General features: G+C 36.7%; 1 protein-coding gene across 1 annotated transcript; it reads left to right on the plus strand.

Annotated features, from left to right (window-relative positions):
- Positions 1 to 3,008: 3,008 nt before the first annotated feature.
- Positions 3,009 to 27,670, plus strand: LOC6046601 (torso-like protein). The gene is given in 4 exon segments (XM_038266746.1): positions 3,009 to 3,095; positions 18,515 to 18,994; positions 25,448 to 25,934; positions 25,937 to 27,670. Coding segments are annotated over 3 exon segments (1,083 nt in total). The 5' UTR covers positions 3,009 to 3,095; positions 18,515 to 18,739; the 3' UTR covers positions 26,278 to 27,670.
- The last annotated feature ends 210 nt before the right edge of the window (positions 27,671 to 27,880 follow it).

Below are 27,880 nucleotides of genomic sequence, written 5' to 3' on the forward strand. Positions count from 1 at the left end.
TCCCACCTTCGACCTTATTACGGTTTTCAATCTATCGGAACTAAACCTTTCGTCTTTTTGATTCTATGTCTTTCGAACTTTGTCTCACATCCATCTGTAATAATGTCTAAAAAGCAGGGTTTCAGATCACAAACTAAAAAATCAGTATGTGTACAGGAATAATTAATTTAATATAAATAACTAGTCGACAAAAAACAAATGTCTACCATTGTAAATATAAAGCTTAAAAAATCCAAAACAAAAAACATTTTTTCAGAATACTCCAAATCTGGTCTAGATTTTACAAAAAAAGTGTCCACGTAGTTTTGGATGGTCTAGAGCGTCCAATTTCCAGGGTTACAAATTTCCCGGGAAACGGGAAATTTTCTACCAATTTCCCGGGAAATTTTAAATTTATTGAAAATTGTTCTAATCTTGTTTCTGAATCATATTTTGCATAAAAGTTGAGTAGGACAGCGACTCTAATGGTTAAAATAAGTGTAAAGATCAACTAATTCATGCAACTACAAGAAAATGTCTATTGTTTTTCTAATTTTCTAAGCTCAAATCGTGTAATAAATCAAAAAACTGATCATGATATTTTTTGTTGAGAAGATTTTTTCATCCACAATCTTATTTTTTTTAACCTGCCTCTGTGACCAGTTTGAGAGTGTATGGTTTGACACATTAGGTCCAAAATAGGTACTAGGTCCAAAATAGGGTCATATACCCTATGTTGAATCGAATAAAATCATTCAGAAATTATCTTTTCATAACAAATAACTTTTCTAAGCCAAGTTATACTGGTTTCAGCTCTTGAACAAAATTGTTAAGCTTTTAAGTTTTTCCTTAAAAATTAAACTTCTCGTGTTTGTTTTACATCAAACAACTCAATATTTTCACATATTAGGAGCAAGTTTTTAAACTATGTTTGCATTTTCGGGCACCTTTATACAATACAAAGTAGTTTTTAAATGATTTTGTAATGTTTATTTCCACATGGTTTTCAGGTTGACTACTGTTAATTTTTTTTTTTTTCATAGAGCGAAAGCATGATTTAAGTTCTAAGATAAATTGACATCATCCCTCTACCTTTTTTATATTGAACCTTCTAACACCCATTGTTGCACCAGTGCTCCATAATTCTTTTACTTAAAATTTAGATTTTTTGATCGAATTGAAGTAATTCTTCTTGTAAAAAAATCTCAATTTTGCTTTGGCGGTAAAGGGTTTAAATATTCTTTATTCGGTATCCAATTATTCTTTAAAAAGTTTACCTGAATTGTAATAGTTTATTTTCATTAATCAAGGTTTCTTCATTTTTTCTATAGCATTTAAAAGAAATTGGGTCCAAAAAATTAAGAAATTGTATACTTCCGCTTATATTTCGGAAATTCCCGGGAAATTTATAAATTTCCCGGGAAACGGGAAATATTTTTTACGGGAAATCCCGGGAATTCCCGGGATTTTTTTTCCCGGGACGGGAAATCGGACGCTCTAGGATGGTCCCAAGCGGGAATTCGCATGTGTTTGGCAGATTGAGGATCTGGTCCTAAGTTCTTTCCAATTAGCTATATTTTACTTTCAAAATTATAGGTACTGCAAAACTTTCGATTTGGACTTACTTTCTCACTCCCTACTGACCTGATTTGGTTTTATTTGATTTGATAACCAAAAGGGTCACAAGGATAACCTATTTAGCGTTTGCCTGGCTCAGACTTGAAAGGAGCATTTTCAAATTACTGCCGTATGAAGGGCCAAAAGGATCTCTTCTCTTCAATTTGATTGTTAAGCATGTTAGGACTAATGTTTCCTTTTTTTCAAAACCACCAATGCTCCAAGGGAAAAAATAAGCGAAAATTATTACGTAATGACTTGTTTTTTTTTTAATTTGTATTTTTTTAATATCAGTTGAAAGCTTACCACTAATAATAAATCAATTTCTAAAAGTTCCCAGAAAGAGCACTCAGCTAGCAAAATCTAAATTTAGAAACATGTCCCCTTCCTGCAAAGGCTTATGAATTGATCTCAGTGGAAAGGTTCTCCAAATATCGGAATTGTAAATGCAACATTCTGGAGCAGAAATGTTAAATTTTAATTAAAACACTAATTGAAAATCGAAAAAAAAATCAAAAAAGCCAGTAAGTAATTGGAAAAATGAATGTTTAAATTATTTGAAAAAGATCAATTCGAATTGAAAAAGTAACCTTCTTCAAACCCCATTTTTAAAGATAGTTTCAAACAGCACAAAATTGCCGCTTATTCAATGCTAATTATCCCCCCTCCAGACGAAGAACAGCGTCAAATCCGTGCTCATCTCTCAGAACGCTTACCGATTCTACCTGTGCGGCTGCCCGCTGCCGACGATGACGATGATTAGCCTCAGTGAAAATGTCACCTGAGGCAACATACGGAACCTGCCTGGCGTCTGTCATCATCGCTTCGTAACCAGTTTTAAGCCTTTTTTTTCTTTGGCTTGCTCGCTCGATTTGCTTGCAGCAGGTACTTCCCATCAGTCTCCGAGATCTGCTCAAGTCCGAGTGTATCCTCTTCAGCAGCTGCCGGTGATCTTTGCGATCTTCTCTCACTCACTTCAACGAGCTCGTGATAGTTTGCTCATCTTGGCGCAATTCTGTGCTGACGTACCACGCGGTGGCGGCGGCAGTCGGGGTTTGAACTTCACGTCGCTAGCCTTGAACCTCTTTATCATAACCGACGGCGGACATCGGGGAGCAGTCGTGCAACTACCGTTCACCAGGTAGTGCGATCGTTTGGCGGAAAAGTTCTTGGTTCTTGGAGTAGGTATCTGTTGGTAGAGAATAATTGTGTTTGAGTTAAGTGTTGGCATTTTAAGAAGTTCCGATTACTCAACAAATACAAAGTGTGATTCAAGTAGAAGATCGAGTTCGTATTAATTAGAGTGAATATTCTTTGAGTGGAACAGTTATTAATTTGAGGTGGAAGCGAAAACACTTCAATTCTGATTTGAATTGTTGCAACGTGGTGACATAACATAGTTAAATGAAGAAAAACCTGCTGTTTTAGTGAAACTTTAAAGTTAAACTTCTAAATTGTGTGCGTTCAACACGAAATTTCTGAATATTAATATTAAAAAGGTAAGTTCCCTTTTTAACTATAAATTAAAATACATACATAAATCTCAAAAAAAGTAATGTTGATTTCGATTTCAAGACATCTTATTTTTGTATTTTTGATTTTGATAAATTGGAGAATGGGTTTTCCGAAAAATTGTGCCATTCTGTAGTCTGATGTCTCCGGAAGAGTTATTACCCCTCCCAAATTCTGACTTGATTGAATATTTTGGATGATTTTGAAATTTTTAACACCCTGATCGTTAAGTTCAAAATAATTTTTCAAAATACTAAAACGTTTGTTTTGAGAGCTCTAAAAGTGCCTCCAACATCACTTTGTTTTAAAGCTTAACCCTGAAATGCTACGTTCACCCAAAACTGGCAGCGCTAGTCCGAGAGAATTATGGTCTCGAGTCGAGATAATAGTGGTACCATTCACGGACGCAGAGAACACAGCTCGAGATGGGCGATAGAACTATTCTCTCGAGGTTAATTTGCAAAAAAAGTTCATCCGTCAAACAAAAAACCAAAAGTGTCGACAACGGGAATCGAACCAGAGACCTTTGACAAACCAATCCAATGACTTAGCTGCCTCGGCCACCACAGCTTGGTGACCAAGGAGAAGTCAGAAGTCGATGTATGACACTTGTTGGAGATTTATTGATTAAACTAACGAATGAACTCATTTGTTATGATGGTGTGAGTTGGTACCATTATTCTATCGATTTTGGCACTGAGCCCTCAATAAATTTTGAGAGAACGATTATCTCGACTCTGAATTTTGGGTGTTCAAAATGTGAATGTTTACGTAAATGAGTTCTCCAAATTTGGTTGTAGTAGCGGGGATTGCGAGATAAAGTTTATGTATTTTCGTCAAAGTTGCTTTAATTGACAAGTTCGACAATTTCTTAGAGGACGAAAACATATTCCTGCAAAGGGGCAATTCCATGTTAAATAGGGAATCGGTTGTACCCGACCCTCTCCGATTTCAATGAAACTTTGTAGACACACGCAGAAAAATAAGGCATATTTGAATCAACAAAACGTTTTGTTGATTTGAAAATCATTATTTTTGTTGAATCAACGCTAAACGTCAAAGCAGCTTTTTCGAAACAACAAAAGACTTTTGTGGAATTGAGAAAATCAAGGTTTGTTTCAACGCAAAATCAGCGTTGATTATATTCAACAAACATTTTGTTGATTCAAACCTCGTACAGGCTGATTCTACAAAACATTTTTCTGCGTGCATGTTATCCTACGCTTATATAAGCCATTTTTGTGTATATGAAGCCAGTTTCACTCGATAATGACATTTGAGAAGGGCGTAAGTGTTTTAAATATTTTTGTATTTCGTAATTTAAATATTGCTGTATCTCGTATCAAAAAGTGGTTAAAGACAAACTTGAAGGAAATTTTACGGGATTTCCGAAAAAAATACACTGAAACAAAAAAACATTCCACTTTTATGAGATTTTTTTTATTTTTCAGTTTAAAAGTCAAATTTGAAGGTGAGCCCACAATTTTTTTCGTTCAAATTTTTTGTGTAAATAGCCTAAAATGTTACAAAAAGACTCACGAAAAATGCAAGATGGAGCAACTCACCTAAACAATTAAAAAAAATAATTTACTGAAACTGTTTTTTTTTTCAAAAGTGTTCTGAGCATCAAAATTTTCAAAAACCGAACAGGAGAATCGATTCTCCAGTCAATTTTACATAAAAGTCTTCATATTGACCATTTCAATCCACTTTTATGAGATTTTTTGATTTTTCAGTTTAAAAGTCAATTTTGAAGGTGAGTTCACGGTTTTTGTACTCATTTTTTTGTGAAAATAACCTAAGATGTTACAAAAAGACTCACGAAAATGCAGGATGGAGCAACTCACCTAAAAAATAAAATAAAAATCATTTACTGAAACAGTTTGTTTTTTCAAAAGTGCTCTAAACATTAAAATTTTAAAAAACCGGACACGAGTGTCGATTCTCCAGGCAATTTTACATAAAAGTCTCCATATTGACCATTGTCCTGAGTCCAATCCTTGTGAAGTTACAGCGGTTTTAAAAATAGAAATGTTGAAAAAAATAGGTTTTTTGATGGTTTTTAGCAATTTATATAAGACAGACACGATTTTTCAGTCTCGAAAATATTTTTTACCGGAAACTCGTTTTTAGATGATTTAAGCTAATTTATTCTTCAGGTTACTATTGTACGATCAGTTCCTAGCTGGACTCGGTCGCTGGAAACGACCGGCGACTCAACGACCGACGAAATAGGCGGCGGGCCACATGCGGGCATAAAAATGTCAAAATCTCTTCCCCCCCTCACTTCGTCTCACCATCCAGCTGCAGCTTTGTTGACAAACAAACGGAGCACGCGGTCGCATGATGGCGGCATCGAGCCAGAATTAGGAGTGATCATGTGATTAAAAATGATTTTTTTTTTCTAGAAAAATAATATTTTTCCGACCGAACAAAAAATTGAGAGCATGTTCAAACAATTATTCCTGATGTCGGAGAAGTGATAAAAAAGCAAAATTTTAATCCATATTTTTTTCTACAAATTGATTTTTTTCACTCCAACTGGGAACCCCTAGGTTTATCCACGACCGTTTCCAATGACCGTGAGAAGATGCCAGAAAATTCAGCTACGAGCTAAATCCACAATATACTACACTGAAAAAAAATATTATGTTTTTATTTATGAGCAATGTAATTAGCTTATATCTGTAAGCCCAATTGAAATGTGGTCAAAGACAAACTTATGGGAAAATCAAGTCTGTCATATATAAATCGCCAAAAACAATAAAAAAACCTATTTTTTCAACATTTTTATTTTTAAAACCGCTGTAACTTCACAAGAATTGGACTCAGGACAATGGTCAATATGGAGACTTTTATCTGAAATTGTCCGGAGAATCGACACTCGTGTCCGTTTTTTTTTAAATTTTGATGTTTAGAGCACTTTTGAAAAAACAAACAGTTTCAGAAAATGATTTTTTTTTTTCAGGTGAGTTGCTCCATCCTGCATTTTTCGTGAGTCTTTTTTTAACATCTTAGGCTATTTTCACAAAAATTTTGAATACAAAAAACCGTGGACTCACCTTCAAAATTGACTTTGAAACTGAAAAATCAAAAAATCGTCAAATTTCCTACAAGATTGTCATTGACCACTTTTTGATACGATGCAACGGCTTCGAGATACAGCAATATTTAAATTACGAAATACAAAAATATTTAAAACACTAACGTCCTTCTCAAATGTCATTATCAAGTCAAACTGGCTCCATATGCACAAAAATGGCTTATATATCCCTAGGATTACATGTCTACAAAGTTTCACTGAAATCGGAGAGGGTCGGGAAAAAAGTACCTGAAAAATTACTGTTTTGGGCTGGAATTGCTAAAAGTTAGAATTTAAAAAAGCACTCTAATCGTGAGCCACCATAATTTTCAATCAAATCAAAATTTGCCCCATCTCGTTGGCAATAACTCTTTTGAAGACATGAAAGCTTCAGAACGTCTTCATTTTTCGGAAAATTAATCCATCCATTTAATTTTGCGATCTGGGTCACTGTGCATTAGGGTGCCCAAAATATGGGACCTTTTTCTCAAAACCTCGCTCCACAAGAGCTGATTCTTGTTCCTTGAGATATTTTAGGACTCAGGGCCAAATATGAGCAACATTGGTTAACATTTACGCATTGATACTCAAAGGTGAAGTTTGTATGGGAAAAATTGAAAAAAAAACGTATGGAAAACTCAACTTTCTTACGGTTTGATCTGCACGGTGCACTACTTCCATCCAAATATGCCCAAAAGTGAGATTCTTATAGAAAATGTAATGCTATACAACTTTGTAGAACAGACCAAAGTCAGATCCCAGAGTAAATCTGCTCACTGGGAATCCTGACCAGTAGGGAATGGGTTTCCAATCAAGAGATCGTGAGTTCAATTTTAGTAGCGGGATGATGAAAAAACAAAAAAAAGTTTATCAAAATCATTACTACTAAAGGCTCAATTTTGAGAAAAAAAAATCAACATTTTCTTGATTTTTTTAAATAGTGCTTTATTTTTATTCTTCAAGAAACTGAGAAAATTCCAATACAATGGTTTAAGAAACATTGAAGATTGGGCTTTTTTCGTTTCTAAAATGCAGCACTTCAAAATATGTAAAACTGAACTTTTCTAAGGATTACCCACATTGCACTTATTTTTTATTCCGATATCACTGAAAACATAGGTCTGGTTGGCAATGCCAAAAATCAATCATTCGTGAACTTGTCTAATCTTTAAACAATATTAAAATTAAGAATTACATCTCAATATCAGGATTTTGAATATTTAAAAAGATTTATTATGAAAATAAGACTGTCGTGTCCGACACTTTAGTTTCACTGCAAGAACAAACAAAGCACAAACCTATAATTTCATTCCGTGAGATTTTGGAAACGGAACGATGAAAATATTTTTCAAAGTTTTTGTCCCTCGATCTAGGCCAAAAATTAAAAAAATATATACATAAAAATTGAAATTATAGGCCAACATTTCTACATTTTAGTGAAAAAGTGTTTAAAAAGGCATTTTACATCTGTACAGTTGATTTTCAATTGTCAGTTGTCAAAAAATGTAAAACCTGGCAAAAGCAATTTGGCGAAAAACAAGACATTATCCAAAGGTTTGTATTTGTTTAAAAATGTTTTATTTTTTATTTCCATATTCCCAATGGGTAATTCTCTACCAACTCACACGAAATCGGGAAAAGTTGCCCCGACCCCTCTTCGATTTGCGTGAAACTTTGTCCTAAGGGGTAACTTTTGTCCCTGATCACGAATCCGAGGTCCGTTTTTTGATATCTCGTGACGGAGGGCGGTACGACCCCTTCCATTTTGAACATGCGAAAGAGGTGTTTTTCAATAATTTGCAGCCTGAAACGGTGATGAGATAGAACTTTTATGTAAAATTAGACGCCCGATTTGATGACGTACTCAGAATTCCGAAAAACGTATTTTCATCGAAAAAACAATAAAAGTTTTAAAATTCTCCCATTTTCCGTTACTCGACTGGAACATGTCATTTTATGGGAAATTTAATGTACTTTTCGAATCTACATTGTCCCAGAAGGGTCATTTTTCATTTAGAACAAAATTTTTCATTTTAAAATTTCGTGTTTTTCTAACTTTGCAGGGTTATTTTTTAGAGTGTAACAATGTTCTACAAAGTTGTAGAGCAGACAATTACAAAAATTTTGATATATAGACATTAGGGGTTTGCTTATAAACATCACAAGTTATCGCGATTTTACGAAAAAAAGTTTTGAAAAAGTTACTTTTTGCGTTTCTCTTTGTTTCGTCGTCCGTGTCTGTCGCGGGTGACCATGAACGGCCATGATCGATGACGACCAACTTTTTTAAAACTTTTTTTCGTAAAATCGTGATAACTTGTGATGTTTATAAGCAAACCCCTTATGTAAATATATCAAAATTTTTGTAATTGTCTGCTCTACAACTTTGTAGAACATTGTTACACTCTTAAAAATAACCCTGCAAAGTTAGAAAAAACACGAAATTTTAAAATGAAAAATTTTGTTCTAAATGAAAAAATGACCCTTCTGGGACAATGTAGATTCGAAAAGTACATTAAATTTCCCATAAAATGACATGTTCCAAAATTTTTACAGTCGAGTAACGGAAAATGGGAGAATTTTAAAACTTTTTAGTGTTTTTCGATGAAAATACGTTTTTCGGAATTCTGATTACGCCATCAAATCGGGCGTCTAATTTTACATAAAAGTCCCTTTGACACCAAATTTCTATCTCATCACCGTTTCAGGCTGCAAATTATTGAAAAACACCTCTTTTTTCGCATGTGCAAAAATGGAAGGGGTCGTACCGCCCCTCCGTCACGAGATATCAAAAAACGGACCTCGGATTCGTGATCAGGGACAAAAGTTACCCCTTAGGACAAAGTTTCACGCAAATCGAAGAGGGGTCGGGGCAACTGCTGTGTGAGTTGGCGGAGAATTACCCCAATATAAAATTTGAACTCTGCGACTACATTTTAGTCAAATTTGAATGGTTCATTGCCTCAAAAAATACAAAATGCATTTTTTAATATTTAATCACCGCCATTTTAGCCGCCATCTTGGATTCGTTAATGTTAAATCACTTGAGCGTAGTTCAGGGGACAAAATACAAACAAACAAACAAAAATAGGAGAACGAAAAATAACCTTGGTTCGCTTAGGGTATTTTAACCATTAGTGGACCCCCTAGTAGAGCCGAAGCACATTTTTCACAAATTTTCAGTATTTTAAGCACTTTTTCATAACCCTTTGTACAAAACAATGAAATCTGAAGTCTTTTGAACAATTTTGACTATTTGTTTCATAAGTTATTTGATTTTGAGCAGAAAAATAGCCATTTGAAAAAAAAAGTTTTTTTGCCTTGTTATGGACCCCCTTTTCCTATAGTGGACCCGGGTCCATAATCCGATTGTGGACCCGGGTCCACTATAGGCAAACTGTTATTTTTATACCAAATTTAACCGATATTTGATGTTTTAATGCATGGTGTAGGTCTAATGATAGATATAATGAATAAAAGATGGATTTTGCTCACTTTTCATTATAAACAAATATGTTTTGTGAACAAATTTGGCTTTTAACAACAAAAAACCTAACAGACATTTAAACACATTTATTTCCGAAAAAGATCAGAGAATACGTTTCAAAACCCACTATAAACATAAAAATAATTTAAAAAAAGTAATCTTGATGCAAATTTTTCCATATTAATTAAAGAAATGGTTGACCGAAACTAAATAATAGATTTGTTTACAGTTGCTGGTAAAACCACGCATGTTTATTTAAAAAAATGTTTTGTTATTTAGTTATTATTATAAAATATCATTTTAAACTGCAATTATGATGCTTCAGTTAAGTACAATTAACTATAGTTTTGATTAATTTTAAATTTTTACGGCTTCAGCATTTTTGGTACTTTTAACATGAAAACAGCTATATTTATACTCATAATTGAAAAAAATATGCGTTTAGGTTGATAACAACAAGCATTTATTGCATGTTTTAGAGAAACTTTTGCTTAAATACACAGTTTTCTTCATTTTTGAAGGTTAAATTAACAAGGGTCCACTTTTGGAAAAGTTTGGATTTCGTTGTCCTATATTGGACCCCCCCTAATTTTTGCTCGAAAATGGCAGTTCTTCGCTTTATTTTAGTAAAGATCCTTTAACTTACATTATTTCGACTTGCTGAAGTTAAATAATCAGTCAAAAATTGATTGGATGGTTAATTCAATCATAAAATATAAATGCAGTGTTGTTGTGAAAATGCTAGTGGCCATGGCTGATTTCAGATGTCGAACTCAAAACACTTATTTTGGTGAAAAGGACAATTCAATGTCAGTCAACATTGTTTTGAATGATGCTGAACATGCCAAATAAATGATTTGTAGACAACAACACGCTTGAAATTGTGATTTTATTGAATTTTTCATCAAAAACCCTTCAGAGGGTCCACTATAGGAAAGGGGTCCACTAATGGATAACGTACCCTATCTGAAGTGATTTTTTTCTGATTTTAAACGCAGGAGAATGCATGTTTTTATGATTTCAGTTGATTCCACTTGAATTTCCGTTGATTTTTTGTGGCAAACCTCTAAAAACTTTGAAAATACTTGGAACGCTCTAAGTTGAAATTTTTGAGGGGCAAAATGTTAAGTTAAGTCTTAACGTACGTCACCTGTAATTAACTCTAGTATACAGATGCTTTTTGTCTCTCACTTGTTCTATTCTGAGAACTCTATAAAGCCGTCAAAGCCTTACACTGGACCAGAACGAATCATAATTCAACAAAGTCAAGCCCATCTTGGGGTTGGCCGGGGTCGTTCCAGTTTACAGCGTATAATATCACTTTAAAACTCGTTCAGTTTTTTCTTTATTCGGTTTTTTTACAATTATTCGTCACAGACGATAATTATCTCATTTGTTCTACAGACACACGTGAGAATGGAACACAACACAAAAAAGGAGGGTAAAAGGATTAATGAACGTGCCCAAGGTCAACCGCGGGATCCGGTCCGGAGAACCTGCTCTTAATTGGTAGCCGTCTTCTTGAAGCTGGTCCGATCTTGCTCTTGTTCTGATCGATCGTAATTTTTAACGCACGGTACAGTTACGTTTCATTGAAACACTGGAAGTGGCTTTTTTTATTATTACAATTAATCAGACATTCAAATGTCGTTGCTTGACCACAAACACCAATACGCCCTGAACACGTGGGCAAAATTCGTTGCGACGCCCTCCCCATTACGATTGCAATTGGCGCAACGACCTACACACTTTCATTTTGGGGTTTGCTCACCGCCATCGTCGTCGAAGTAACCACAGACAAAAGCTTAGCGCTGAAATGGAAACAAACCCTCGCCTCGACAGAGAAAAAAAAAGACCTGAAAAATCGAAGTAAACAAGCCCCATTTATTGACGGTCAGTGGACCTTGGTTGGCAAAAGTTTTGAGCCAAAAAATGGCACAAAATTAAGGGTGCAACGGAAAGAGACAGGGGAAAAACCTTGAAAATTTGTCAGGTTTTTTATTCTTTCTTATTTTCCTTGAAATCCGAGTATTTAAACGTCGCTGGTTAAAAATTTTCTATGAATTTTGATGTTTTTAAGTGCAAACTAAGCAGAAATTCATACGAGATTCCTTTTAAAACCTACAGCTGGTTATTAAAGTTTCTAAATAACTTTTATTGTAACAAGCAGAAAAATGTTTAACCGAAATTCAGTACAGTAATACTGAATTTTTATCTGTTGAAATTTCAGTAAACGATTCAGTAATTATGATTTTACTGAATTCTCAGTTAACTGACATTTGTCACTTTGACAGATGGTTTACTGAAAGTTCAGGAAAATAATTGTCAAAACAACTAAAATTTCAGCAAAAGAAACGTCAAATTATTTTGCTGAAAATTCAGTAATATTCTTGTGTCAGTTTGATAGATCATTTGCTGAAGATTAAGCAATCGTTGCTGGTATATCAGTTTTCCAAATTTTATTTTGCTTGCCATTAGAAATGTTTCAAGTACTGTTATTCATACATTTAATTCATCAATCCCCCAAACCTAAAAAAACAGGTGGTTCGAGGCATTTGTTATTCACATTTTTCTTACCTTTGTTTCTAAATAAAAGAGTTTTTTTCTCGGCAGCATCCACCAATAAGTCAAAAGTGACATTTCAGTTTGACAGATTTGCATGTTTGCGGACACTTGGACTGGACCGGCTTCGCAGATCGAGTAAAAGACAAGACACGAGCGAGATAAACTAAAACCTAAACTCCTTTATTTCCGTCCACCTACTTCGCGTGTTCGTACAAGAGTGATGTTATGGTTTTGCTGTTCTTCTCTTCGCGCGCACAGACCAACTGTCAGAAGCCTAGGGGTGCGCATCAACAGTAAGGAGATTATTAGGGATGTCCACGGAAACAATGCAGTTACTGATTTTTCAGCAATGTTTTTGTTCATTGCCGAATTTCAGCAAAAGTCATTATTACTGAATCACATTCAGTTATTAATTTCAGCATTTTGTATGAAATGATTAAGAAATTTTGCGAATTTAACCCTTTGTTGGAAAAAGTGAAATGTTTTTTTAAGTTTACAATTTGAATTAAAAAGGCTTTATTTGACAATCACACAATTCTGAATTGAGAAAATTAGTGAGTTTCTCCTGTAATTTGAGTTCTACTGACCCAGTTCTGCTCGTGCGGTACTCCCCGTTAAATTTGCTTAATCGCGTGCCCCTTCTGATTTTCATTTTTATTTTGTTTTGCATTTTTTTGCAAGATTGAATTTCGCCCAATGAAAGGGAAAGGCAAGGTAACTGTGCAGTGTGCTAAATGGAAAGGTGTCCCAAATTGGGCCCAATGGGTCGTAACGAAATTGTGACGCCACCCGAAGGCCACTCGACGATGGTGTCTGAAGGTCGGCTTGATTGGCCGGTTTTACTGGTTTGGGGAAGGATCGTAGTTGGTGGGATGACCTTCGAGCGTTACACGTGATTTATTGTAAATTTTATAGTTAAAATTACATTGTTCTATCACTTGCGTAATTTGGTGATTTGATGTTCTCAGGTCAGAATTGTCAGAATCTAAACGGCAATCATTGGGCTTCTATGTTTCACAGATTTTCTTCAAAAGTCCAAGTGCACCATCTTTACTTCGAAACAGTTGTCAATTCAATTTCGTACCTTTTTTCAGCCTCGTCAACTTTGTGTCGAGTTGGAATTTTATGGCACTACTTATTTGCGCAAATGCGGGTCATTTCAAACGGCTTTAGCCGGCATAGGTAGTAAACAGTAGGCTGCGGCAGTTCTGGCCCGGCTGACAAACTGTCCCCGAGTAGGCGAATTTCAAGTGCATCTCGTGCGCAGCTGATCTACGCGGACGGTTGGTCGTAGCCTACTTGATGTTTTGCCGTTTTGTGTTGACCTTGGCTTAGCTCTCTCTATCTCTGTTTTTAGCATAAGTATCATTTTTATGCCCGCACCGCGCAGGTAAAGTAGCGGTCCACTACACGGTACGACTAGGCATTTTATTACCTGATGGACGATTTGTTTGTGTGCCGTTAGGAGCGGGGTTTAAAATAACTGAGTAATAGGACACTTTGGCCTAACACGGGTGGCATTTGTATATAAGCCGGAAAGGTCGCCGAACGACCGGCGAATCAGTGAGTTGAATCAGCTGAACAGTTAAAATAACTGTGATTTAGAAGGAACTAAGCGTTGTTTTTATTCAGAACAAAGACCATACGGTGAATGATTCAAGGACAGCAACGATTATGAATGAAAATATTCCAACTTTAACGAACATGCAAGTAAAGGCAATAAAGGAGAAAAGCTCAGAACTTAACCTCAAAGGTAAACAACCGAATGAACTTTTTTGACAGGTGTCAGTTCCGGGACTTAGCATTTAAAATTATGATTTTGTTCCGGATGTTCCATTTCGCATGGACACAAACACGGCCAGGAACACGGCATGGACACGGCCACGGGAATGGCCAGGAACAGGCACCTACATGGCCAGGGACACGCAAACGGCCAGAAGCACGGGCACGAACACGGGCAGGAGTCCGGACAAGGACACGGCCTAGAGCACGGCCACGGGAACGACCAGGAACAGGCACCTACGTCGTACACGAACACGGCCAGAAGCACGGACAAGCACACGAGCACTAATACGCAAAAAAATCGGGTTATGACGTTTCGCGCAATCGGAAGCAAATTCAAATTCAAAAAAATGCTAAGTCCCGTTTTGACACCTGTCAAACCACTCAAATGGCACTCACAAAATGAATACTGAGTTCTTTGAGTTCATTTGCTACGTCACGGTTTTCTTGCCTATAGATCCACTCAACTCAACCTGGGAGGGAGAAGCGAAGAGGTCTTCTTATTCTTATTAATTTTCTTGTTGTTGTTTTTGTTTTCTTGTGCAAGATAATTTTTCTTCCCATTTAAATTTCCAGTCAGTTGTCATCTGCCCTTCTTGACAATACAAATTTTCTTGCAGCACATTTCAAAATAGTGCTCAAGATCGTGCATGACTCATGTGATGCAACTTTCTCCGCCAATTTTTTTTATTCATAACTTATTTTTATCAGGTCCTCTTCGGTGCCGATACGAGGGTAGGACCGGAAATCATGAAAGTTACATAAAAAATAAGGATTTTTTTAACTGGGTGCTGAACTTGTTGAACATCTTCCACAGCTCAGCCGAACTGTAGAGTACCTTCTTGCCTTGTTCCTTCGTGACTCCACAGGCGTGAGGGGCCAGTATTTTGTTTGCTGCTTTCTGCTTGTCGAAGGCGATCCTTCTGTTTTTATCCGGAACCGCACCCGACAGCGGAGGAAACTACAGCGCCGTAAGCGCCGGTACTGCCGGACTTTGTTTTGTGTCATTTTCCATTCTGGTTGCAATAAAATGCAAAACCCGAGCTGTGGAGGAAGTGAAGTGAATTCGCTGTGACATGATAATTCTTCCGAGATGCCGGCTTTGCAGAGCGATTGTTTAAAAGACGGTGGCTAATGTTAAATTAAACGATCTTAATTTTTAGTCAAATTTTACCTACGATGATTTTTTTCCAAAAAAAAAGAAAACGTTCTGCTTTCTTTTTATTCATGTCAACCTCCAGCTCGCCGTTTTCCCCTCTTTGTTCCTATTTTCGTTCAGAGAATTTGCTTCACTTCCTCCACAGCTCGGGTTGTACTGAACGATTTATATATTTAAACACATTGACTAACTACTACTAACTAAATAAGTCTTAGTTTAAGTACATGTATGTAAGACATAACATTGATTGATTTATGGTCATATTGGAAATATATCTCATGAATACATATATTCAACTAGATCTTATCAAAAATTTGCAAAAATTGACAAATAAATAATGTTAATTATTTTATTTTAGCCTCTTTTGTATTTAATAAATTGTCTCAGTCCGAAAAAAACATTTGCAAATTTATAAACTGTTTTAAAATTTATTTTCTTTCAAACACAATACTGCTCTAACCAAATAAGAACAGTAACAAAAATTGAAGGCGGCTCTCACTGACAGTTCGCAAGTGGCTGACACTGACAATTAGGTGTATTCTTCTCCGCCCGACTCAGAACTCAACTATTGATTATAATGTCTTCGCGATCTCAATATTGCTAGATATAGAGGAGAAAATCGTGTAGTCAGAAATGAACTCAAATCACTCAAAGTTCATTTTGTGAGTGACTTTAACATTTTTGCCTAGTTTGACAGCTACCTCGTCCCCATTTTTTTTGTGGGAGAGAAAAGGAGGCGAATACATACCTGTCAAAATTCCTAGCCTCAAAATTTGGTCGCGAGTTGCTTTTCTCCTCTATAGAGGAGAAAAGCAACTCGCGACAAAATTTTGAGGCTAGGAATTTTGACAGGTATGAATTTCATAAAGTATTCGCCTCCTTTTCTCTCCCACAGAAATTCTGGGAACGAGGTAACTGTCAAACTAGGCCAAAATGTTAAAGTCACTCACAAAATGAACTTTGAGTGATTTGAGTTCATTTCTGACGTCACGGAGAAAATCGTGAACTCAAATCACTCAAAGTTCATTTTGTGAGTGACTTTAACATTTTGGCCTAGTTTGACAGCTACCTCGTTCCCAGGTTTTCTGTGGGAGAGAAAAGGAGGCGAATACTTTATGAAAATCATACCTGTCAAAATTCTTAGCCTCAAAATTTTGTCGCGAGTTGCTTTTCTCCTCTATAAAGGAGAAAATTGTGACGTCAGAAATGAACTCAAATCACTCAAAGTTCATTTTGTGAGTGACTTTAACATTTTGGCCTAGTTTGACAGCTACCTCGTTCCCAGGTTTTCTGTGGGAGAGAAAAGGAGGCGAATACTTTATGAAAATCATACCTGTCAAAATTCCTAGCCTCAAAATTTTGTCGCGAGTTGCTTTTCTCCTCTATAGAAGAATCTTGCTTGATACTTTCTTTTCCTCGACGGTCGTTTGGCTTTTGAAATCTCTTCCGGTTTTCAATAATTTCACTTTTTCATGGCTTGCATAGACTTTTTTTTGTGAAACGAAGCTTTGGCATTTGTTTGGTTTTGTTTGCTGAACGTTGCCATGATTCTCTCCCATAACAAGCTTCAATGGCCCCTGAATTCTGGACCTCGGCATTTCATTGCCTTTTTTTTTATTTATATTTATTTATTGATTTAGTTTTATCTGTGACCTCTCAAAGGAATGAAATGAAAAAAAATGTTGTAAGCAACTCTTCGCAAAACTTGGTTTTTCAGCACTCGTCATCAGACATGCATCCGCTCTAACTCCTCTTTTAGAAGAACTTGTTTGGCATTTCACGTAGAAGATACCCAGCATGTTGTGCCAGTGATTTGAATACGCTAATTACGCTTGTCTTTTAGGCTCCCGAAGACCCTGAGAGATTATTTTGAAACCCAACCGAGATATAGGTTAAGAACTCTTAATTGCACTCAAAGAGCTTTTAAGAAGTTCTTCTTGAGAGCTTAAGAGAACATTTACATGAAAATATAGCTAAAATCGGGTTTTCCAATGAACCAATATTTTCTACACATTATTCAAGCCAAAACCAAGAGATTTTTACCTAGCAACAAGCATAACATTGCTTTAAACGAAAATGCCATCTAGAACAAGCTGAGTGCCGTTAAAAAGAGCTCATAGTGCCGATGCATGTCTGCTCGTCATATTAATGTACAACTCGTGCTGAAAAAATCTTGGTTGGTCAAAGTCAAACTAAAAAGTGACGAACTGTCACTTTTTACACGGCGTTCACGCACACTATCAAAACAAACGTTTGATAGTGTGTGTGAACTCAATGTAAAAGGGGTGTCAAACTAAAAAGTGTCCCCGTTCTTTTAACAACAGTTGGTGTCAAACCATCGGGGTTTGAGTGTACTATTTTGTGTGTTTTATATTAATAATATATTTTTTCTAGAAGTTGTATGGTTTGTTTACAGGCAGTGGGCTTAACTGCAAAACAATTAACAATTCATCCTAAAACCAGGATCAGATTGAATTTCAAAATATTTCAAATTTCCCAGGAAATTTGTTGAAAAATTTTCGTAACCCGGGATATTGAACACTCTACTTGCAACCGACCGGATTTTATGATTTTCTAAAAAAATATATATTGTAGCTGATGAGTCTTGCTAACGAGGAACACTTCCCAAAACAATCTGATTATTTTACAATCAGGCAACAACAAAGATTTTTATTAGCCAGTTTTAGACCTTTTGTCTATAAAAAACATTTTCTTAATTCCTTAGTTCTGTTATTTTTCGATTGTTTCGAATTTCTTTCTTGCTTGTTCAATGTACAAAACAAACATCGAGTGTGCTATATTATCATCAACCACTTGCTTCTGCTACCGTTCAAGTGCAGCTTGTTGACTTTTCCTCAAACTACCTGCTCCACTCAACAACCGGAGATCGATTCCTAACAGCTGTCGCTGTCTCTACTTACAATCGTCTAAGTAAATTCCGCGTGACTTGTCATCACGCTTTTAATCCCCTGTTTGATCGTTCAGTTATCGTCACATCATCATCACCATTGCAAATATAGCTTCGACTTGTTGACACCACCATGTTCCATTGAAAGAGGAACTCATAATAGCTATGAGCTGAACGTACCCGCCAGCATTGAACTGCCTGCAGGCCGGTTTGCCGGCGTTGCGTGACCATGATCTTGAACTCCAGATACAGATACACGGTACACTAAGGCGAATGCTACACAAGCTATTGTTGTTCATGCTCTCCACTGCAGCAATCGTCATCGTCGTAGGGTTGGAAGCACTAACTCGTCGTCATCGGTTTACCTTCGTCTTCACCTTCCTCTCATAATTAATTCGACTTCTTCTTCTTCTCCACTTTCAGAGCACCACCACCTGAGCCCGGCGAGTGGTCACCACCTTGACACAGGTCGGCCATTTTTTTGTAGACCTGTTCGTCAACTTTGAAAACGACGTCGATGAAGGTGTGACCCGGTGGTGCCCCTTCTTCTTGACCACGCCGAACGCCAATGGACTGGCGATACCTCTGAGCGATCTACCCCCCCAGGCAGGCAGGACGACGACGTGGGCGTGCCCGGCCGGAGTTGGCATGACGAAGCTCGGCGGATGGCCGAACGTGCTGGGCACACTGCTGGGGCCGTCGCTGGTGGCCACACTGCTGGCGCTGCTGCTGTTGACGACCCACCCGGACAGTTGCGATGGCCAGCGGGAGTCACAGTTGCGGCTCGGGAAGGCGATCAACATCTTCATCCGGTACGGCTACCTGTCGATCTCGATGAAGGTGATCTCGTACAACGATAGCGAGACGTGGCTGTTCAAGGAGCCGACCAAGAATATCTTCAAGGTTGGTGTTGAGGTACCGCGCGTCCCCATGAAGCCTAATGGAGACGCAAGGTGCATGGTCTTTTAGCATTAAGGGCATCTCCATTGAGGGGCAAAACAAATTGAGTAATCCTCTAAAACTTGACATATTTTTCGATACACAATTATACTTTTTGTCCGTGCATTTCCTACCATAAAAGTTTATGTGCAGCGAAAAACCATTTTCGTCAATTTGTAGATATTATGAAAACAACAAGGCAGATGTAAAATACATTTTAAAACAATTTTTTTTTATTCAAATGGTATTACTATGGCTTGTGATTTCAATTTTTATACTTTTTCAAGTTTTTGCCCCACCAATTAGTTAAAACCCCCATTGGACTTGGTTATGTGGCCAAATGGCACGGCTGCGCCACGACTGTCATCCACATATAAAGTCAAAATCGTACCAAGATCGAATCAAGTTTTTGGCGCGTTGCTTTTGAAAATGTCGTATGCGCATCGAACATAAATAACAAAAATAAAAACTTTTTAAAATTTAACATAAGTTTCTTTTTAATATTTAATCTCAGGGGACAACTAGGGTAACTGCTTTTGATTCCGTCAAGCACCTAATGTTGTTATATCAGCACTGTGGTGTTCAGTGACAGCTGCTTTAAAGTTTTTTTGACTGAAATTTTATAAGTATTCTATTCATTTTTAACTAACGGTCAGGAAGAATCAAACTAATTTAAAGGTAACTGAAGATATTAAGATTTTTAGTTTAGTTCAGTGAGTTTGATTGTATTGTATCGTCAAGTAGAACTTTGTTTTAATGATCTAATAAATGTAAAATGTGGAAAAATTAACGTAATAATTGAAATTATCTCGCAAATATATGCAGAAGAAAAAAAACAGGCAAAAAAATAATTTGGGAACAAAATTTATTTATTTATTTCAAACGATCTTTTCAAAAACTTCAGGAAACTGCTTGCGTGTTAGATCCTTGCCATCAAGCTATACAAAAACGTGCTTGTGTTCCGAAACAAAGCAAAAAAAAGAGAGCATTTAAAAAAAATGTATTAAAATAGTGAATGATTTGTTAACTAAGTTGTCGATTTTTTTTTTTAAAGCTTGAATAATTTAATTGGACATAAAAAATTGCCGAAGTTTTAGTATACAGATTCGCAAAGTGCCTACCGCTTTAAATATGTTTTTGAACAGCTGTTGATTCTTTATTTTAGGAACAATACTGTTTTGATATTTTGATTTGAGATCGAAGTAGGTCGCGCAACAGGAAGGTCGTGAAAAGGTTTTCTCGCGTCATTTTTGATGAAAAAATATTTTTCAGTAAAAAATTAAAAAGATTAAATTATTAAAAGTCGTCGGTTAAGATCTGTTCCGTGGTTTGCCGCGTACCGTCAATTCTCCGAAGAGGAAGAGGAGTGTCCCCTACCAAATGGATTAGTGTTTTCAAAAGAAAAGAATTTTTGCGAAGAAAAAATCAACGGGTTCAAAGGGTGCAGTTCAAAAAAAAATGCCTGGTGTTTTACGGAGTGTCATTTGGATCAAAGAGATTTAGAAGTGTTCGAAGAGAGTCGTGACCTCTGGATGTTTGAAAGGAGATGGCTATCGGTTAAGAGTCCGATGGCGATGGTTTTGAAGTCCCTGCCGCAGTCGAAAGCTGTTAGACGGATTGACTGCAACGGAATAAGTTTGCGGATGTACAGCAGAATTGCAGAATCCCGGTGAGGAAGTTCCATTTTTCTTATTTAACATATTTTATATTTTTTCATATTTGTCAAGGCATTGACATCTTTTTTATTTTGTCAAAGTTAAGAATTTCATGGCATTCTTGACTTTTTTTAAATCCACACTGTTTTGATTGAGTTTTGTTCAATTTAATTTTTCTGTACTGTGCAAAAATTTCACATGATATATTTTTTCAAATTTAATATAAAATTATTAATGTGTTATTCTTTGTTTAAATTGTGGTCGAAATTGGATTCAGTTTTTCTGATTTTATAATTTGAATATAATAAAATCAAAAGCAAGAAAAACTTTTGTACGATATGGTTTCTGCTGGAATTTGTATCATGAAATATTATGACCGTGTTTATTTATATTTTGTTACGACACCTGAAAATCAAAACAACTTATATCCAGAGTTAAAATGTTCAGAATTATAAAAAAAACTAATTCAAATCAATGGGACATTGGAGAATTTATTATCGCCGTTTTGATTAATTTGTTATTTCAAATTTTAAAAAGGAAGTATGGGTGATAAAGGGGTTGTTACAAACATTTCAAATGACTGAAGTAGTGAGTTGAATATTTTTCTAAATTGATGTTTTTAAGAGGTTATGGAGCTCAATTTCCTCTCCATCGGTTCTACCATTTTTCTTATCATTTGAAGTAAAAAAAAAAACAAATTATTTGAAGTATTGAAAGGTATTAGAAGTACTGAAAGTATTTAAAGTTTTTGAAATATTAAACAAAAATTTAGTATTTAATTTATCTGAAATATTTCAAGCACTTAAAATATGCGTTGTCTCTTAAGTATTTAAAGTTTTCAAAGTAAATAGTGTATTTATAGTTTTTAAGTATTTAAAGTAATCAAAGTATTTCCATGGAGAATTGAAAATATTCAAAGAAATTTAAGTATTCTGAGTATTCAAAGTAAAAATATGTATCCAAATTTAATACCAATTCAAAATATTCTAAGTATTTATTGTATTTAAAGTTTTTATAGCATTTCAAGTATTTAAAGAAATTAAAGTATTTAAAGTATTTGTAACATTTGAAGTTTTTAAAGTTTTTTAAGTATTTAAAGTTTTTAAATTATTTAAAGCTCTAAAGTATTTAAAGTTTTTAAAGTATTTAAAGTTTACAAAGTATTTATAGTTTTCAAAATATTTAAAGTTTTTAATGTATTTCAAGTATTTCAAATATTCAAGTGGTGTTTTCAAAGTATTTTAAGTATTTTAAATATTTCAAGTATTTAAAGTATTTAATTTTTCTAAAGTATTTGAAGTATCTAAAGTTTTTAAAGTTTTCTATGTATTGAAAGTATTTAATGTTTTTTTTTAGTATTTCAAGTATTTAAAGTATTAAGAGTATTTGATGTATTGAATGTATTGAACGTATTAATAGTATTTATGGTTGTTGAAGTATTTTAAGTATTTAAAGTGTTTAACTTGCGAAAGGACACAGAGCTCTATTTGCTCTCCATCTGCATTGACTATTTCTTACCCTGATATTCTATTCTTCTTTTGCTCTCCCTACCATCTGTCTCTTTTATGTCCTTGTGAGGGGATCATCGATCCATCCGCATTGACATACTATTTTTTTCATTTTTCTTTTTATCTTTCATTACATTTTCATTGCTTTTTTCACACTTACTACCAGTCTTTGTGAGGGGATACTGAGCTCGATTTGCTCTCCATCCGCATTGACCTTTTCTCAACTATGATTTTCCTTTTTTTTCAGTAGTTAGAATCAAAGCCGGGGATCGGGGAGGGAGCATCAGGGCAGTGGACGGTATGCTGTAATGGCGGAGACTGGATGTGGATAGTGGAAGACCAGAACTACGTCACAAGGGGGAAATAGTTTATTAATTATACAATTCTAAAGGATTGTCTAATTACTAGATCTATTGACCTCTGTCAGTCTCCAGCTGTCTGCCGCGCCCTTTTAGGCCCCCAACAGGGTGCGAGCCCTGTTTTTCAGCTTTGTCAGACTTTTTTCGGAGTTATTGGAGGTTACTGTCGGAAGGAGATTCTCTTCCCCTGAGGACACCGTGAGTGATTTTGCTTGTTCGCGTCCAACCACCCCCTTTTGGCCCTTCATACGGCAGTAATTTGAAGATGCTCCCTTTAAGTCGGAGCCACTGTAATTCTAGGCAACCGCTACATAGGTCATCCTTGTGGCCCTGTTGGTTAACAAATCAAATCAAATCAAATCAAATACTGTTTTGATATTTTGATTTAGTTTGATTGAAAACAGGAAGACACAAACACCATTCGTACACCGATTTCCAAATTAAATGCTGTAAAATCCTTACTCGGATTCGAGTTCCGATTTGTCTTTGGCAACAGATTTGTCTGTGCTTTGACATTCCCGTTTTGCCTTCCTCACCTTACTGAGGAAAGGCTATAAAATCACTCGAAAAATGAACTTATTAATTCGACCTCGTAGACCCACCTTCTCGTATACATATCGACTTAGAATCATGTTCTGAGCAAATGTCTATGTGGATGTGTGTAGGTGGGTGGACAAAAAATTGTCACTCGATTATCTCCGGACTGGATGAACGGATTTTGACCGTATTGGTCTCATTCGATCCGTTTTGGGGTCCCATAGGTCTCTATTTAAAATCAGCAAGTTTAGTTTAGTACTTCAAAAGTTGTGCTAAAAAAACGATTTTGGCGTAAGTCCGGAAGATTGTAAAAAGGGTGGTTTTTGCAAGAAAACCTGTCATGTTATACATTCTCAGAAAGGTATTAAAGAGGCCTTTTCAATGAGCCTAAGACATTGAAGATCTGACAACCCTATCAAAATTTTTAGCACATAAGTGTTATTTATACACTTTTTAGAGGCCGGATCTCAGATTTTTCCATGAAAATGATGTCCGGGTCCCTTATGCAACCCGTCGTTAGTTACATAATTGAAAGACCTTTCAAATTAGTCTTAAACATTTAAGATCTGACCACCCTATCAAAAGTTATTAGCACTTAAGTGTTATTTATACACTTTTTGAAGGCCGGATCTCAGATATTTTGAGGAAAATTATGTCCGGGTCCCTTATGCAACCCGTCGTTTGTTACATAATTGAAAGACCTTTCAAATGAGCCTAAAACATTGAAGATCTGACCACCGTTATCCTACCCATGATAAGTGGTAAGAATAACTGAGTTAAATTGATAGAACACTGAAAGAGCAAATGTTGCTATTTTGGATAAAATTTCTTCATAAATGTGAGGAAGGCACCAATCACCTAAAGGTGGATTAAGTAACGTTTTTTACCATAGATTAAAAAAAACAAGCTTTTCTAATCTTGAAAAATATAAACAAACAAAAATAATGTATCAAAAAGTTAATTTTTCGAGTAATTGTTATAGCCTTACCTCAGTGAAGAAGACAAAACTGACCTAACAGCGATTCCACGTTAAACAGAAAGTGATTTGGCTCGAATTTGGCATGGAAGTTCCGTGGTCAAAATAATAAGACCATTATTATTATTTTTTTGTTGGCCCATAGGGTGATCAAAAAAAATGACGGTTTTGTCGATTTTTGCAAAAAACAGACTTTTCAATAAATCATATCTCCGAAACGGCTGAACCAATATTCAAGCGCCACATTTCAAATGAAAGATTATTAGTTTGACTTTTAAGGCAAAATATGTTGAGGTTTTTAAAAAAAAACTAGCAGAGTACTTGAAAAGGTCATATGAAAATTTTGATTGCCGATTTGAAGGTTTCGGGACCAAAAAGCTAGTATCTGAAAATATTTTAGCCATCCCTCCTTTTTTTCAAAATCCTGCCGGAATCCTGGGAATTACCGGGATTTGAAAAATATTTTCTCGATTCTTGAGAAATTCAAAAGCTGGAAAAATTGGACGCCCCGAGTTTATGCGGTTTGAAAGTGAAACTCGATTTTGGTTTTTTAACACTCAAACGCTCGGGTAGTCATTTGACCCCTATTTTTTTTCTTAAAATTCTCATAACTTTGGGTAGAATTGACCAATTTGGATGCTTCTGGTTGCAAAATATCCAGATTTTTCTATATTTTTAACTGTCAGATGAGGGACGAATATGGTCCACTTTTACCGGAGATATTCCGGATTCCGTAGAGGTAACCCGGCCCTCCTATTTGGGTTTTTGGTCAATATAACAAAATTAATTCCACAAAACAAAGCCGCAAATGATGCAAAACTTCGTAGCATCATTCTAATACATCATTCTGCAAAAATAATTGACATGGTTAATTCCTACGGGGCACCGGAGTCCAGTTGGGCACCAATCGACATCAGCTCAGTGAACCGTTTCCGGTTGGAACCTGTTCCGGTGCCCGAAGGACTTGACCATGTCATGTATCTATGCAGGATGATGTATTATGATGATGTCTTGAAGTTTTGCATCATTTGCGGCTTTGTTTTGTGGAATTAATTTTGTTATAATGACCAAAAACCCAAATAGGAGGGCCGAGGTACCCCAACGGAATCCGGAATATCTCCGGTAAAAGTGGGCCATATTTGTTCCCCATCTGACTTATCTATATCAGTCAGATGGGGAATAACCAGAAGCATCCAAATTGGTCAATTCTACCAACAGTTATGAAATTTTTAAGAAAAAAATAGGGGTCAAATGACTACCCGAGCGTTTGAGTGCTTTTGTCCTGAAACAAAGCAAGAACCTTGCCCCTTCATTAAATCCTTCCGGTGGAGATGCTCTTACCGTATCAAGTAATCTAACATCGATTCTCTCTCCCCCCACAGGGCCTCGATCTACTCAAAACCGAAGAGTACGAGGTGAAGCCGGGCATCTTCAACGGCGATTTCCACATGGAGTTCTGCGACAACAAGCGGCAGCTGTTCCAGGCGTACTTCCGCGACTTCCAGATCGAGCGGCTGGACAGCCCCTGGCGGGCGTACACCGAGGGCTGGCACACGGAGATCGCGGCCAAAAAGCTAGGCATCCAAAGCAAGTACCTCGAGCGGGACGACTACTGCTACGTGCTGGTGCGGGTGTCCCGGTTTCGGGACAGCGCCAAGTTCGCCCGCGTCATTCCGCCGAACCAGGTGCTGGAGAGTGACGTTGCGAGGCGCGTTCAGGGTGTTACGATAGGGGACACGACGTCGGCGGTGCAGTTCATGAACAAGTACGGCACGCACTACATCAACTCGTACGTGACGGGCAACTCGCTGTACCAGGTGTTTGTGTTCAACAAGCGAAACTACGCCCACATCAAGGAGAAGCTCAAGTCCCGGGAGTGCTGGCACTGTCCAAGGTGGACCTGTACGACCACTTTGCCCCGTGGTACGTGGAACACATGGGCAAGATTCGCTGTGCCAGCGGGAACACCACGGTGGAAGCGTGGGCCTCGCGCAAGCTGCGGCTATCGTACTACGTGTTCACGTACAGCAGTCTGCTGAAGCTGCACGGCGATGGTGCGCTGTTGCGGATATTGAGCGAACTGCTCCAGAACGAGGCCATCCTGCAGCTGGACCTCAAATCGCTCAGTGTCATCTTCAAGGAACCGGCGAAACGTGCCTGGTTCGAGGAAATCCTCGACAACTATCTCAAACTGTGGGAGGTGAACATGTAGAAGAAGGGAAGTGCGGGGTGTAACGTAGTTGACTCAAAGACAGAGCTGAACTCTGACGGTGCTAAGGCCTAATGTGGCCAACAAGTCAAGATAATCCTAATCTAGACCAGAAGAGTTGCTGAACAACAACAACAACCTTGGCCAGTCCCAGTGAGACTTGAAGAATGGGCCAAAGAATGCACAAGAATGTGGAGCAAAATCGCTGCTGGTCGAAGGAGGCTTCCTCGTTCGGAACGACGTCGCCAACTGAGATTGAAAGTCGAAAGTCGGGCACGTGTGCGAGCGCGAATAACAAAAACAAAGGTCAAATTTCCACGACACGTGCTCAAGAGCAGTGGTAATGTTAGTGAATCCCCTTTTTTTGAAGTGCTTTAATTGGATAAAAAAAGTTCAATTTTTAAATTGAATGACTTTTTCTGACGTCTTTGGTGTTTCACTTCAAAAGTTTCGGTTCAACATTTTTTTTCCGAGATAGAATAAACTTCTAAATTCTAAGTTTGTATGGAGAAACCAATGGAATCGATAGTTCGACTTGACTTGCATAGAATTTCAATTTTATTTAACTGTAAAGAATTTTCTGTGACGTTAGATTGATGTCACACGATTTCCCCACCTTTTAAGTTCAGAGCAAAATCAATTTTACCGACATTTAAAACATTCACCATTACCCATCCAGAGCATTTAAACTAATTGAATTAATTGGCCAAATTGTGCAAAGCTCCGAGACAGACAGAACAATCGAACGGAGCAAGGTTGACATTTAACTTAAACAATAACAACAACTACAAACTACATCGTGTGGACATAAGAGCAATCAATTCAACTACTTCACTGCTGTGATAGATTAGATAGTAACTGATGTATAAATGGTAAGATTCTTCTTCCCGCCACCTGACCAGAACGACGTCCTTGGGTTTCGTGTGTGCGGCGCATGACAAGATTATCTAATGACGCTAGAGGGGACACCTTCCGGGGTGCCGGAAGAAGAGTCCCCTCACTTCCGAGATTGACACTAATTGGGACGAAACAAGACAGACGACGGATAAGTAGAGAATCGTGCAATTTTAAACAAGTGCAACTGGACAAAACAAATAAAGAAACGTTCCTCACCCGACTTAGACCTTAAGCACATGTACCGCGGTTAGGTTTACGAATAGTCTTCTAATAGGTAGAACAACACTCTTTAATTGGGGATGAGCATTTAGTTTGCACCGCAGCCACCACAAATAACAGAAGAGAAGGAAGAGCAGTGGATCATGAGTAGATTGTAGTGTATAGCTATTTAAGACCAATTTTAATTATGCATTCAGTTAGTCGCCATCAAAATAAGTGTAAATATAATTTAATGGAAAACACAATAAAAACAAGCTTTAATAATATAATTGTACGGTAACATTGTTTTATGGTTTCATGAGAGAAAAATCCCCAAATAAATTCGTTGATTATATCACCAAACGAATTCCTTCCAAATCTCATCAGTTAGTTTTTCATCCGGCCCGCGACGGCTTTTAAAAATAGTTCTGGAAGGCTGTTCATGAAATATTAAATAAATAAATTAAATGTCTGAATTTTTTTCTATTTTCTATTTTTTTTTTAAATAAAT

Source organism: Culex quinquefasciatus, chromosome 1 (genome assembly GCF_015732765.1).
Source record: "Culex quinquefasciatus strain JHB chromosome 1, VPISU_Cqui_1.0_pri_paternal, whole genome shotgun sequence".
Taxonomy (NCBI): domain Eukaryota; kingdom Metazoa; phylum Arthropoda; class Insecta; order Diptera; family Culicidae; genus Culex; species Culex quinquefasciatus.